Here is a 15,572-nt window from a genome sequence, read left to right as displayed (position 1 = left end):
CACTTCCCACCCTGATTCCTGGAGTAGAGTCAGTTTGTTGTTCAACAAATAATGAGTGAATGTGTGAAGGAAATGAATGACAAGTGGACCTGCAACTGCGCAATTATCTAGCGAGTTCCCGCAAAAAATTACCAACACCCAGCCTTCCCTCCGAGGCTTCAAGGCGACTCTCGGAGTGTGAACTGCCCGCAGTTCAGAGACTGAGCCATTCGGATCTCCTTCCGCTGAGAGGTCAGCTGTCCGGCGGAGGGAGGGGGCGGAGCCGCGCGCCCCGCCCACGCCGCCGCGCCCCGCCCCTCGCCGCGCGCCCGGCCTATGACCACGCGCGCCTCAGGCCGCCGGGAGTCGGGCCGGCATTGCGCTATCTCTGCGTCGCTCGGGGCAGGCGCCCGCGGCACCGCGCAGGTGGGTGGGATCGCGGCGGAGAGAGAGCGCGCCGGCAGGGGCGGGAGAGCGCCATGGCAGCGGCATCCAGTCCCCGCGCCGCGGCGAGGTGAGGAGCTGCTGCTTCACGGCCGAGGAGGCCACAGCCGCCCACTTGCTTCCCACGCGGGACGCGGCTCCGGCATGGCCGGGATCATCAAGAAGCAGATCCTGAAGCACCTGTCCCGGTGAGCGCGCCGTCCCGCAGCGGTCCCGGGCCCTGCCTAACCCCCTTCGACTGCCCTCCCGGACGCCGCGCCGCGGGCCGGCCTCCCTCTCTTCAGCCCGAGTCGGGACTCCGAGCGGCCCCCGCCTCAGCTCGAGCTGGACAGCCTTCTTCCCGCTCCGCTGGCCCGGCCGTTGTCACCACTCTGCTCTTCCGTCGCCCTGGGCCCTGGCGCTGGTGCCCGGCACCCCGCTTTCCCCGCAACCTACCAGCTCCTCTATTCCCCCCCCCCCCCCCCCCGACCCTCAAGGATCCCCGGCGGCTACCCCTCCCTTAGTTCCCGCACCGCCGAGCAGGTCACGCCGACCTCCCTTGCATGTGACCGTCCCTCCGAGGCCCCCACGACTGCACCCTTTCCTGCCCGCCCGGCTGTTTCCTGCCCCCGCCCCCTCCTGCTGGGACCCGCTGCCCCTCCCTCCCTCCCTCTCCCCTCCGGGTACCCACCCACCCAGCCCTCCAAGCTGCCCTCCTCCCTCGGACTGCCCCAGCCCAGCCCCTTCATCCTCGGCCGTTCTAAGTAACCCTCGCACCCAGTCCTTCACCACCCGTCTTCCACTCGGATGTCTAACTCCAACGCTGGTTTTCTCCTTCCCAGAAGCTCCCAGCCGCTCCTCTGGGTCGTCGGGCTGACCCTGTTGCATCACCCCTGGAAAAGATATCCCGCACCCAGGGCCGTTCCTTTGATCTCCCTGCGCCCTCCTGTGCTTCCCTTCTCATCCCACAGACTAATGGGGACAGGTCCAGAGAGTGGGGCATAAAGTTTCAATAACCTTCCCTTTAATAGGTGGAGGCTTTTGACAGCCTGTGAAAAGAACCGACCGTGTCCACCTCTGCTGTGAAGCCATTTGCTAAGCACTGCAATGTCCCTCAGTCATTTGGGCAGAAGAGGGTGGCAGGCAATCCAGTTTGCAGGTGTAACTGGGTAACTGCTGACCCCTGTGTTACTGTTGGGGGCTGTCGGAACTGGTGTCCACAAAATTTGGAAGCTAGGCTTTCGCTTCATGTTCACTCCTTATTCCCAGCGGGGGTCGGTGATGCCGGGATACCCTGAGCCAGCTCTGGATCTCAGGTGGAGAGTGATTCCGGCCGCGGCCACAGTGGTCAGCGGTTTTCAGGAGGTGGGAGTAGGGGGAGGAGCCAGTCCAGACCGGACAGCGGCCTCGCACCGATTATCCTCCCTGGTCTTCTCTGTGGGTGAGCAGTATGTGGGCACTATTGCTGCCACTGCGTCCCCTCTCCTGGTTGGCACTCTGACTTACTTACTGTTACTTTAATTTTAGACTTTAATTAGTATTAGGTTGAGATACACCTTTTAATCACCACGGTATAAAAGTAAGAGCAGATTGGCCGCTGGAGCTAGAAAGTGCCTTTGGATCCTTTGCTAGGATTAACCCCTTAATATATTCTTTTCAGGTAGTACTGTTTTCATCTGGATGTTCCATGGGTTTGGTGGTTCTGTGTAAAGATTTAAATAAAAGTAGGACTGATGATAATTTGAATGAACATAGAATCAGAATTTTAGAGTTTAGAGATGATCTCACCTAACAAAATATTGTGTTTAAGAGCCTAGGCCTTTCCTGGTTTACTCTCTTCAGCTGTAAAATGAGGACAATAATAGTATCTAACTTAAAAGGTTATTGTGAAGGTTGCATGAATTACTATATGTAAGGACTTAGCACAGTGCCTTGCACATAGTGAGTACTCAATAAAACACAAAGTATGGTTAATTTTTGGGCCTCTGCTTGTGTGACAGCAACAAGTATAAGTCGGACTTTTCCAGAAAAATCCATTTTTGTGAACAGTTAATTTTTTATATATGTTCCCGGGTGGGGGGTATGAACCCCTAAAGCACATGCCTGAACCCTGCAAGGCATTCTGGACCCAGGTGAATAGCCCATGACTAGTTCAACCTCTCATGCTATGACTGAGGAAACAGCCTAGAGAGGATACCTCTTTCAGTGGAAGGTAAGGTGTAGTGGAAGAAACCAGCTTCCTACCGGTGTACTTTCCCCGGAGGACCCACATATTCTGTGTACTTCATATCCCGATGAGGATAGGGTTTTTAAAGAGGAAACTTAATAGTCTATGCTAACATATTCAGTGAACAAACTATCTCTTTTAGATGAAGTAGGAATAGATATGGCAGACATTGGGAGAAATTGCTGGTTTCTTCAGGGTTGGGTGGTTGCTTGAGGAGGAGAAGGAGGAAGTTATTCAGGGCTCCAGGAAGAGGTCTGGGACATTAGCCTGGTTGAAGGAAAGGTCAAACTCCTGGGGCCTTTGTATTTGTTCGACTTGGAATAACTGGCTAAGCATGTGTGACATTTATGTCTCTATGGTCTCTACTGCACCTGCAGAGGCTGGCCTGCCTGGAGGAGAACTAGCTTCTGTGGCTTGCCAAACCTGAGGGGGAGAGAGAGGAGAGAAAGAGACCGAGTTACTAGGCTAAGTAAACATTTGTAGGCGTTTAATAATTACTTGTTGCTGATGATGACAGTGCCACTTGACTTGGAGGGAAGTGTCTGATAGCAGGAAAGATATCCCAGTGACTTCCATAGTATGTTTAATTTTAGTCACAAAGTTTCAGATATTAAAGTGTCTTGTTGGAATGCATCTTCCTTAGTAGAGTATTTTGGTAAACAAGATTTGAGGGAAGTGCTATTTAAAATATTTTTGTTAAGTGCCTACTGTAGACAAGGCACTGGGCACTGGGGATTCAGCAGGGAAGAAATGTAAACGTCTTTTAAGGGCTTTAACCTATGGTTTGGATGATTGCTGTGTAATACAAGTAGCTTCAATGCACAAAATTCATTTAAATAGACCCAGGAGACCTTCACTTAGAAACAAAAGTGATTATTTAAAAAATATCCAAATTGATTTTTCACTAAGTTAGATTTTTCTTGTTTTAGCTAATGACCTTAGCTAATGACCTTTTATTACACAAGTAAGAGGAAATATCATTGTGAAGTAAGTCAGGGGACTATGGTTCATGGAAAGAGCAAGGACTCTGGAGCCAAACAAGCCAGATTCACCTTCCAGCTCTGCCACTTTAATGAACAGGCAGCCTTTCTGAGCCTTAGTGTTCTTATCTGTAAAAGATGAGAATAAGGAAGAATACTACATACCCAGCAGATTTTTTTGAGGATTGGGGATACAGTATTGTAGTACCTGGCATGTAAATAGGGTTTATAAAAAGTAGCTATTATAACATGGTCAGAGAAGTTAGGAACACTAACCACAGTGTGAATGACAGCAACCCACCTGACTGGCTATTTTAGAAACCAATTAGAAGTCTTAATTATTTGCTCCAAATAGTTGCAGGAAATAATGACCTTGAGTGACAGAGACATAGCTGATAAACATGGTAGGTATTTTAAAAATATAAACATTAGGTAAAATTCAGAGGCATAGAAAATTTCAGAATCCTATGGAGAATAAGAGAGTCTGACTGCGCTCAGCTCTGTTAGCTCCTGATCAGTGCCTCCACTTGTTACTATTCTTTTTTTTTTTTTTTTAGTAATATATTTTTATTGATTTCAGAGAGGAAGGGAGAGGGAGAGAGAGATAGGAACATCAGTGATGAGAGAGAATCATTCATTGGCTGCCTCCTGCACACTGGGGATCGAGCCCGAAACCCAGGCATGTGCCCTTGACTGGAATCGAACCTGGGACCCTTCAGTCCACAGGCTGACACTTTATCCACTGAGCCAAACCAGCCAGGGCTCATTAGTATTCTTTCCCCTGAAGAGCTAGCTCATCGTGGCCACCCTGGGTGGACAGTGGTGAGCTGAAGGCTCACAGGGGCTGACTGCTTGCCCAGGGTCTGTGTAGGTGAGGGTTGGTAGGATTAGTCTCAACTTCTAGGTCAGTGATGGCGAACCTATGACACGCATGTCAGCACTGACACGCGTAGCCATTTCTGATGACATGCGGCCGCATGCCGAGGATGAAACATTTGCTGCTCCTGAGGATGAAACATTTGCGACTAGAGTCTTGGAGTTAGTTTTTTCCTCAAAGTGACACAGTACCCGAGTTATGCTCAGTTTTTTGGCAAAGTTTGACACACCAAGCTCAAAAGGTTGCCCATCACTGTTCTAGGTCATGCTCCTTTATTGTCACCTTCCCTTCCCAAATACTTATTTTATGCATTTTCTAGTAATAGTCAAATCATATGTCTTTGTTTCCCTTTCTTATCTTCTTGTGTTGCTTCAGAATATAGTGCTTTTATTTACTTAGAAAATAATAATAAGAGCCAATTGTGCAAATAAGCACTTTATAAGTCTTAGGACTATTTAAGCCTTAAACTAACTAAATAAGATAGATATTAGGCCCATTTTATAAAGAAACTAGAGGCCCGATGCACGAAATTCGTGCAAGAGTAGGCCTTCCTTCCCCTGGCTGCCGGCACTAGCTTCCCTCTGGTTCCCTCTGGCACCCGGGACCGGGCTTCCTTCCGGCTGCCAGCAGGCACCTGGGACCCCTGGCTTCCCTTGCAGCCCAGCTTCGCCCAGAAGGTCATCTGGAAGGACGTCTGGTCTAATTAGCATATTATGCTTTTATTATTATAGATGAGGCACAGAGAGGGTAAATAACTTGCCCAAAGTCATAACTAATAAGTGATGGAACTGAATTCAAATACAGGCACTTTGATTCCAGAGCTGTGCTTTTTAACCTACTCTGCTGCTATGCTGTAATGATTCTCATCTGTTGAATATTTTAAACCGAGCATACCCTTCTCACCAGCACCCACATGAAGGAATAATATTACCAGCACCCAAGAAACCCCCTGTGTCTCTGTTCATCATTACCTCCACCATAGGGTAACCACTGTCCTGATTTCTAGCAGTTTAGATTAGTTTTGTCTTTCTATGTTCTATGTAAATGGAATCACATAGTATGTATGCTTTTATGTCTGGCTTCTTTAGCTCAACATTATTTTTGTGAGATTAATCCCGATTGTTGCATCAAGATATAGATCCTCCATTTTCATTACTGTATAGTATTGTAATTATTTATCCATTTTATTGTTAATAATGCACGTTTGGATAGTTTCCCAGGTTAGGGCTATGATGAGTAGTGCTGTTGGGAATGTGTGTCCTTTGGTGAACAAATGTACACATATCTATTGGGGGTTTAGTAAGAGCGGATGTCTGGTTTGTAGGATATACATATATTACATTTTAATAGATATTGCCAAAAGTTTTCCAAAGTGTCTATATCAATTTATACTTTTACCCAGAAGTGTATGGGAAATCTAATTGTTCCACATCTTGCCAACACTTGGTATTTTTCATTTTAGCCATTCTGGTGGATGTGTTTTGAATTTTTTTTTAAAGTATGTTTTAATGATTTTTTTACAGAGAGGAAAGGAGAGAGATAGAAACATCGATCAGCTGCCTCCTGCACACCCCCCACTGGAGATATGCCCGCAACCAAGGTACATGCCCTTGACCAGAATTGAACCTGGGACCCTTGAGTCTGCAGGCCAACGCTCTATTCACTGAGCCAAACTGGTTAGGGCATGAATTTTTATTTATTTTTTTTACTTTGTGGTAAACCAAATGGCTACTTTATTTTTGCCTCTGTTTAATTTTTAAATTTCGATCTATTTATAAATTTAAGTCACAAGCAAATGTCAGAATCATGAAAACATAACACCTTTTTTTGGAAGAAATGCTCAAATTAGGTAGGTTCATTGAAAATAATTAGGGTAATTTACAAACATTTGCTCATATAACTTACTTGGAATGGATGTGACGCTTAGCTCCTTGTCAAAATAACAATCATGTACATTAAGAGAAAGGAGGGGCCCTAGCCGGTTTGGCTCAGTGGATAGAGCGTCCGCCTGCAGACTGAAGGGTCCCAGTTTGATTCCCGACAAGGGCACATGCCCAGGCTTGATCCCCATTAGGGGGCGCGCAAGAGGCAGCCAATCAATGAATCTCATCACTGATGTTTCTCTCTCTCTCTCTCCCTCTCCCTTCCTCTCTGAAATCAATGAAATAATATATATATATATATATATATATATATATATATATATATATATATATATATATTTAAAGCTCCAGCTTTTTTTTCTTTTTCTTTTTTTAAAATATATTTTATTGATTTTTTACAGAGAGGAAGGGAGAGGGACAGAGAGTTAGAAACATTGATCAGCTGCCTCTTGCACACCCCCCACTGGGGATGTGCCCGCAACCAAGGTACATGCTCTTGACCGGAATCGAACCCGGGACCCTTGAGTCCGCAGGCTGACACTCTATCCACTGAGCCAAACTGGTTTCGGCGAAATAATATATTTTTAAAAGAGAGAGAGAGAGAGAGAGAGAAAGAGAGAGAGAGAAAGAGAAAGGAGGGGCCGGTTGGTATGGCTCAGTGGTTGAGTATTGACCTATGAACCAGGTCACGGTTCCATTTCTGATCAGGGAATATGACTGGATTTCGGGCACGATCCCCAGTGTGGGGTGTGCAGAAGGCAGCTGTTCAATGATTCTCATCATTGATGTTTCTATCCCTCTCCCTTCCTCTCTGAAATCAATAAAAATGTATTTTTTTAAAAAAAAGAGAGAAAGGAGGGGCTGTTCTTCAGGCATTTGGGTTTTTGTTTGGTCTTCAGTCTAACCTGGATATTAAATAGTTTCATTTTGTTTTGTAAACTTATACCCCATTTTTACTAAAGAAACTAAAATTTGAATTTCATAGCTTTTGTATTACAATCCTTATATCTTTCCAAGGGTAAAATGGTTGTTTTGTGTCTTAAAACTAGCATTTAAAAGCAATAAAAATATAAAAGCAGCATTGTCATATGTATCTGACACAAATAATGAAATTGTCTGTTTTGAAAAATTGAGAGATACATCAAGGTAGCAGAAAGAACCAGGACTTTGGATTCTGAAAGGTGGCTGTATATTTTTACTCTGTCATTTGTGTGTTCAGCAAGTCTTTTAGCTTCTTGAAGCTTCCTCGTCTTTAATATGGGGGGTAATAATGCCCAATGTTGTTTTGAGGATTAGAAATATTGTATAAAAGTGCCTGGTCCTGAAAAAAATACTTAATAAATGATGACTATTACTACTTATCTTTACTTATTAAAATTGCTCAAGAGGTTGCTGTTAGTTTCTGGAGATAATGTTTTTCAGCATCTTCAAGGTTGTTTCCAACTTATCCAAATGTCTAATTTTTTAGATATTTAGGAATTATGTTTCTTAACATTTTAATACAGAGAGGTAGAGATGAATGCTCTGTATCAGTGCTTAAGGCGAGAAGGAAACAAGGGCTGTTCCTGTTCATCATGTTTTTCATCAAGGCATACTACAGGAGTAAACTTTGACCTCAGCATAGGTGAAATAGTTGAAATGTATACACTAGGTTGGGTCCTTAGAGGATTTACTTATATAGAGAGTCTAAGAAGATAGCACAATTATATACAGTATTCTTAGAGTGAACAGAAAATAGAAGTCATTTAGTTACCCTCACCTAATATAGAATCTGCTTGAGTAATAATCTGTAAGTATAACATTAATCACTGAAAAAAATTCTTTTTAACACAGCTCAATTCTCTACAGCCCCTGGAGTGTGTCCCCCACGATGGCAGGGATTGTGTCCCTTGGCTGCTTCGAAAACCAGAGAATTTGAGGATGCTTTGAGTGGGGGAAGTGGGTGCAGGAGTGCAGGCAGGAACTCAGGGAACCTTAGACTTGAGAGGTACAGGGGATGAGTGGGTGAGGAGGTCTGAAGGGCAATGAAATCCAATTCACCCAATATCATTAAGGGATCTTTTATATTTGTGTGATGAGGCAAGTACTTGCTACTGGAGATAATTGTAGATACTAGAACACTTTCTGGTATTTATAAGCTGTAGACTCAATCAATATCTATAGTAAAGGGGAAATCTAATGTTTAAAATAATATATATTAGTGTGAGAGCGCCAAATCCTAACCACTAGACCACCAGAGAACCTATATTAGTGTATTATTAATTAGATTTTACCTTCTTGCCATAAAAACAAGGACTGGATGTATTATAAAATATTTGTTTTACTTGTTTATAGCAATTGTTGTTTTACATGTATAATCAGTCTTTATAGTACACTAGAGGCCTGGTGCATGAAATTCGTGCACGGCGGGGGGTGTCCCTCAGCCCAGCCTGCACCCTTTCCAATCTGGGACCCCTTGAGGGATGTCTGACCACCCGTTTTAGGCCCGATCCCAGTGGCCTAGCAGCTCCAGGCCTCTGGGCAGTGTAGAAAGGCAGAAAGGCGGCTCTGGGCTGGAGCCAAGGTGGTGCTAGCAGCCAGGGGAAGGAAGGCCCATTCTTGCACGAATCTTTGTGCACTGGGCCTCTAGTATGCTAATAATATGCTAAGGCTGCTCAACCGCTCACTAAGACGTGTTCTGACCACCATGGGGCAGACGCTCCGACCAGTAGGTTACCTTGTGACTGGGGTCTGGCCAATTGGGACTGAGTGAGACGGGCTGGACACGCCCTGGAGCCCTCCCTCAGTCCCGCCCTGGTTGGCCAACCTCCCGTGTCCCTCCCCAGCCCTGATCATGCCCTGATGGGTCCCTTGGCCTGGCCTTCGCCTTTTTGCAATCTGGGAACCTTTGGGGGATGTCGGAGAGCTGGTTTCAGCCCAATCCCGCAGGCCAGGCCAAGGGACCCACTGGTGCCCGAATTAGTACACTGGGCCTCTAGTAGCGTTATAATGTTGAGTTGGGTCCCAAATTAGCCCACAAAAGCCATATATGGTATAAGCTCACTAGATGGAGTTCTGGGTCTTGGTTGTTAGGGACCATTTGAAGTAAGAGGGAAGATGAAGTAGAAGGAAAAGTTTTTTCTTTCCTATTTCTTGGAGTAAGATCTTTTAGATCATCGAGATCATTATATCTCTGCAAAAACTTTAGGTTGTGATTGAGGGATGTGACCAGCATTTCACGAGCATCTGGGACAGTGATCGGCAAACTGCGGCTCGCGAGCCACATGCGGCTCTTTGGTCCCTTGAGTGTGGCTCTTCCACAAAATACCAAGGCCTGGGCGAGTCTATTTTGAAGAAGTGGCATTAGAAGAAGTTTAAGTTTAAAAAATTTGGCTCTCAAAAAGAAATTTCAATCATTGTACTGTTGATATTTGGCTCTGTTGACTAATGAGTTTGCCGACTACTGATCTGGGATATGCTGATGTCATGCAGTTCCCAGAATAATTTCGTGCAAAGAAGCATTATCATTTGTCTTTTTTGACTTTGAATGATTCTTGATATTTACATGGGTGAATTACCTGTTTAGATTATATAAACCTAGAATCCAACTGTTTTACATATAAACACAAAGTATTGCATAACTTTAAACTACAGTGAATTCCAGGTCTGCAACTGGGGGAAGATTGTTTTGAACTTTCCCAAGTGTTTGTCACCATTTTAGAAAATGTAATTCTTGGCAGTACCATTCCTGGAATTGAATCTGTTTGGGTTGAGAACCACTGACTTAGACTAAATTCTGAAACAGCTGAAGTTTGCTCTTGATACACTCTCTTTTCTCTCCTTTATGTCTCTTTTTCACTTACTAAGGCCCCTGTACATGTGCACCCCATTGTGCTGATTCTACCTTCACCCATCTGCTACCATACCCCCTCTCCCAACCAGGTGTGCATGCTCTGCTCATCTTACTTTCTCACCAATATTTCCAATTCTTTAGGATATATGATTTTAGCTGAGTCAAGGGGGGAAAATAGAGTACATATTTTGGAGCAGGAATGCTATTCTAATTAGACCATCTCTAATTCAGAATAAGCCCTACAGGGTCAGCTCACCTAAGCTACTCTTGTTTTCATAGCTTCTGAATCCACAGGTACTCTGGAAGTTCCTAGTTTGTTTTTGATTTTCCAAAATGATTTCTGTTGCAGTGGTAGTGGGCATGGGGTAGGGTCTGGGCAGCTGTTTGTGGTATGTATGAGTCATTTGAAAGTTGGGGAATTCCAATATGTAGAAAATCCAGATTAGGGTGGGCTAAATTCATTCAAGTTGGCTGCCTCTAATCGTCTGGTCTAGTGCTTTCCCAGGCAGAGCAGAAAACATACATTTTCCTTTTCTAAGATAAATGTTTCCCTTCCTTCCTTCCTTCCTTCCTTCCTTCCTTCCTTCCTTCCTTCCTTCCTTCCTTCCAGGCAGAGGAAAATTGTACTGATTTGAGAGGTTATGAGACTGCATTTTGTGTCACTGGCCTATAGAGTTTGAGGGTAAAGCACAGCTAGAAACAATATTGGAGAGATAGGCTAGATAATAGAGGCCTATGTGCTATGCCAAGGGATCTGGATATAAGGCTCAGTTTGTCTTTGTTGCCATTGACCTGGGCCTGAGGCAACTGGAACTTCTCTAAACCTCTATAACTTTGTTAATTTTGTTGAAAAGTAGATGGTAAAGTGTAGTTAAGTTCTTGAGCCAGGTGGCTTGTTTTTTTAAAAAAAATCTTCTTTTCAATTACAGTTAACATACAATATTATGTTATATTCAGGAGTATACCCCAGTGATTAGACATTATATAACTTACTAAGTGATTATCCTGATAAATCTCACACCCTTTTGACACCATACATAGTTTATTAGAATAATATTGACTATATTCCCTATGCTGTACTTTACATCCCCATGACTATTCTGTAACTACTGATTTGTACTTCTAAATCCCTTCACCTTTTTCACTCATCCTACTAACCTCCCCATCTGGCAACCATCAAAATGTTCTCTTTCTCTGAGTCTGTTTCTGTTCTGCTTGTTTGTTTATTTTGATTTTTAGATTCAGTTGTTTTAAAATATGTATTTATTGCCATTTTACTCATCTTTTTCTTCTTCTTAAAGAATATCCTTCAACATTTCACTTAATACTTGTTTGGTGGTAATGAACTCCTTTAGCTTCTTCTTATCTGGGAAGCTCTTTATCTGTCCATAGGTTCTAAGATAGCTTTGTTGAGTAGAGTGATCTTGGCTGTAGGTCCTTGATTTTCATCACTTTGATTATTTCTTGCTGCTCCTTTCTGGCCGGCAAAGTTTCTGTTGGGAAATCAACTGACAGTATTATAGGAGCTCCCTTGTGGGTAACTAATTGCTTTTCTCTTGCTGCTTTTAGGGTTTTCTCTTTGTCTTTATCCTTTTGCATTTTAATTATGATGTGTCTTGGTGTGGGCCTCTTTGGGTTCATCTTATTTGGGAGTCTCTGTGCTTCCTGGACTTGTATGATATTTCCTTTTCCAGGTTAGGGAAGTTTTCTGTCATTGTTTTTTCAAATAGTTTTTCAATATTTTGCTTTCTCTCTTTTTTCTCCCAGCACCTCCATGATGCAAATGTTGGTATGCTTGAAGTTTGTCACAGAGGCTCTTTACATTGTCTTTATAATTTTTGATTCTTTTTTTCTTTTTGCTGTTATCATTGGGTGTTTTTTTGCTTCATTATATTCCAAATCACTGATTTGAATCTCGGCTTCGTCTACTGTGCTGTTGATTCCCTGTAAATTATTCTTCGTTTCAGTTAGTATATCCTTCATTTCTGACAATCTAGATGAAATGTACAAAATTATTTGAAAAACATAACTTACCAGAACTGTCAAAATGAAATAGTATATCTGAGTAGCTCTATATCTATTAAAGAAATTGCATTTGTTCTCAAAACCTTTTTCACAAAGAAACCTATAGGCCCAGATAGTTTTATTGGTGATTTCTATAGAACACTTAACGAAAAAATAGTACCTAATTTACACAAGTTATTTTAGGAAATAAAGAAAGGAAACACTTCCAAACTTGTGTTATTGTTGTTGTTATTTGTTTTAATATTTTTATTGATTTCAGAGAGGAAGGGAGAGGGAGAGAGAGATAGAAACATCAATGATGAGAGAGAATCATTGATTGGCTGCCTCCTGCATGCCCTCTACTGAGGATTGAGCCTTCAACCTGGGCATGTGCCCCAAGACTGGAATCGAACCCGGGACCCTTCAGTCCACAGGCCGATGCTCTATCCACTGAGCCAAACCAGCTAGGGCTTTTTTTGTGTGTTTTGTTTTTTGTTGATCCTCACCCGAGGATATTTTGCCATTGATTTTTACGGATAGTGGAGGAGAGAGGGAAAGACAGAGAGGAACATCAATGTGAGAGAAACACATTGATTGGTTGCCTCCTACATGAGCCCTGACCAGGGCCCAGGCCGGGGAGGAGCATGCAACCAAGGTATGTGCCCTTGACCAGAATTGAACCCGGGACCCTTCAGTCCGTGGGCTGACACTCTATCCACTGAGCCAAATCGGGAAGGGCTCCAAACTCATTTAATAAGTCTATCATAACTCTGGTAACAAAATCCTGATAAAGATGTTGTAGGCAACATGAATGAATGTCTATGTTGAAAATCTAATGACTTATTTTTTAACAAGTTATTAGAACTAATAAGTTTAGCAAGGTTGCAGAATATGAGATCAAAATACAAATTTCAGTTGTCATAGAGATTGGAAATGAAGAAGTAAAACTTACCTATTCACAGATAATATAATTATTTATATGCAAAATCCTGAAGAATCTACAAAACAACTACTAGAGTGAATAACTGAATTGAATAAGGTTGCAGGATAGCCCTAATTGGTTTGGCTCAGTGGATAGAGCGTCAGCCTGCGGACTCAGGGGTCCCAGGTTCGATTCCGGTCAAGAGCATGTACCTTGGTTGAGGGGACATACCCAATAGGGGTTGTGCAGGAGGCAGCTGATAGATGTTTCTCTCTCATTGATGTTTCTAACTCTCTATCCCTCTCCCTTCCTCTCTGTAAAAAATCAATAAAATATATTTTTTAAAAAAAAGGTTGCAGGATATAAGGTCAATATAGAAATACACTTTTAGAGCTATGTTTTAGCAGAACACACTAGAAAAAACAAATTTCCTTTACAAATAGTGTCAAAAGTATAAAATATATAGAAATAAATTTAAGAAAAGTTGTATGCTAAACTACAAAACATTGCTGGGAGGAATTAAAGAAGACTTAAATAAATATGTCATATCTTAAATGTATACTATGTTCAAGGATAGGCTTACTGATTTTTGTTAATACTATGTGAATCTCCAAATCCAGTTACAGAGTCAATGCAATTCCAATCAGAATTTCAGCAGGTGCTCTTTTTTTTTTTCTGACAAATTAGCAGGCTGATTTAAAAGTTTATATGAAAATGAAAAGGACCTAGAATGGATAAAATAATCTTGAAAAAATGAGAGGGTTTATACTACTTTCAAGACTTAAAATGAAATTACAGTAATAGAGTGTGGTAATGGCATAAGGATAAATAGATCAGTAGAACAAAATGGAAAGTTGAGAAATAAGCCACCGTATATAATTTGCACCTCAAATAAGACAAAACCACTTAAAAAACCCAACATTTTAAACAACAAACAAAAATCTATAAGGAAAGAATTTTCTCCTAAGAAAGTCATATATCTATCTGTTCATGCAGAAGTTTTTTATTTCTTTAAACAATAGTTTTTTTAAAAATATATCTTATTAATTTTTTTACAGAGAGAGGAAGGGAGAGGGATAGTTACAAACATCGATGAGAAATATCAATCAGCTGCCTCCTGCACGCCCCCTACTGGGGATGTGCCTGCGACCAAGGTACATGCCCTTGATCGGAATCGAACCTGCGACCCTTCAGCCCACAGGCCGATGCTCCATCCACTGAGTCAAACCGATCAGGGCTAAACAATAGTTTTTAAAAAAACATTTAAAAAAATTGATTTTAGAGAGAAAGGAAGGTAGAAGGAGAGAGAGAAACCTCAATGTGAGAGAGAGATTACCTGCCTTCTGCATGGAATTGAGCCACAACTTGGACATGTGCCCTGACTGGAAATTGAACCAGCGACCTTTCGGTTCACAGGATGATGCTCAACCAACTGAGCCACACTGGCCAGGGCCATGCAGAAGTTTTTTTTTTTTAATTTAATTTTTAAAATATATTTTTATTGATTTCAGAGAGGAAGGAAGAGGGAGAGAGAGATAGAAACATCAATGATGAGAGAGAATCATTGATCTGCTGCCTCCTGCATGCCCCACACTTGGGATCGAGCCTGCAACCCGGGCATATGCCCTGACCAAGAGTTGAACTGTGACCTCCTGGTTCATAAGTTGATGCTCAACCACTGAGCCATGCCGGCTGGGCAAGATTGGAATGAATGCTGGGTTAAGTCCCATTTCTGCCATTTACTTAGTCCCAGCTTTACCACTGGCTAGCTGTGATTCTTGGGCAAGTCATTTAACTTTATGACCATTTGCAAATTATAAATTTAGACTAAAGATTAAGATCTTTTCTAGAAATTCTGTGAACCTGCAAATCTAAGAATTCTCACTTCTCAACATTGTACATTTTCACGATGTCTGAGAGTCTTTCTCTGTTGTCTCTGGCAGATTGCAGTCCTTTGGCAGAAATGAAACCTGATCAAAGTCTGTTTTTCCAACTCGATTTCATCTTAGCTTCTATGCTCTGTAACAGTAACAGATGGCCAGAAAATGTTTTCCCACATACTGGAAGCAGAATAAATAGCAGGCTTCCATTAGCCTTGTCAGCCACCCTTGGACTCAGTGATATAATCCTCAATTAGGGACACAAATGCTGAATAAAGTTTGTGCCAGAGACCTTAGGGTGGTCTCAGATCAGATCTCATTAGTGGTTTCCCTGGTTGAGCAGATCTCTGCAAAACTCACCCACAATGGATCACCTTTTTTACCTATTTTTTGTTATTACTATAAAATGCAGACAAATTCAGCTGAAGAATTCTTACTACCTTTTTTTTGAGAAAGTAATAGAGTAATATTCATTTTTTATGAATATGAAACTAAATTGCTAAATGAAAAAGCAGTTATATGTTATATCACTATTGCTGCTATGGGAGAACAGCCGTGGTGGTAG

At 42.5% G+C, this 15,572-nt stretch overlaps 1 protein-coding gene across 1 annotated transcript in view; it reads left to right on the top strand.

Annotated features, from left to right (window-relative positions):
- Positions 1–352: 352 nt before the first annotated feature.
- Positions 353–15,572, top strand: part of BLTP3A (bridge-like lipid transfer protein family member 3A) — a 60,464-nt gene continuing 45,244 nt past the window's right edge. The window contains exon 1 of the mRNA XM_079779993.1: positions 353–611. Within this exon, the coding sequence (XP_079636119.1) occupies positions 568–611 (44 nt within the window). The 5' untranslated portion in view covers positions 353–567. The remainder of the gene's footprint in view (positions 612–15,572) is intronic.

The sequence above is a fragment of the Cnephaeus nilssonii genome (assembly GCF_951640355.1).
Source record: "Cnephaeus nilssonii genome assembly, chromosome: 9".
NCBI lineage: Eukaryota > Metazoa > Chordata > Mammalia > Chiroptera > Vespertilionidae > Cnephaeus > Cnephaeus nilssonii.
Note: the sequence above shows the minus strand (reverse complement) of the source record. Positions and strands in the feature narration are given on the sequence as shown.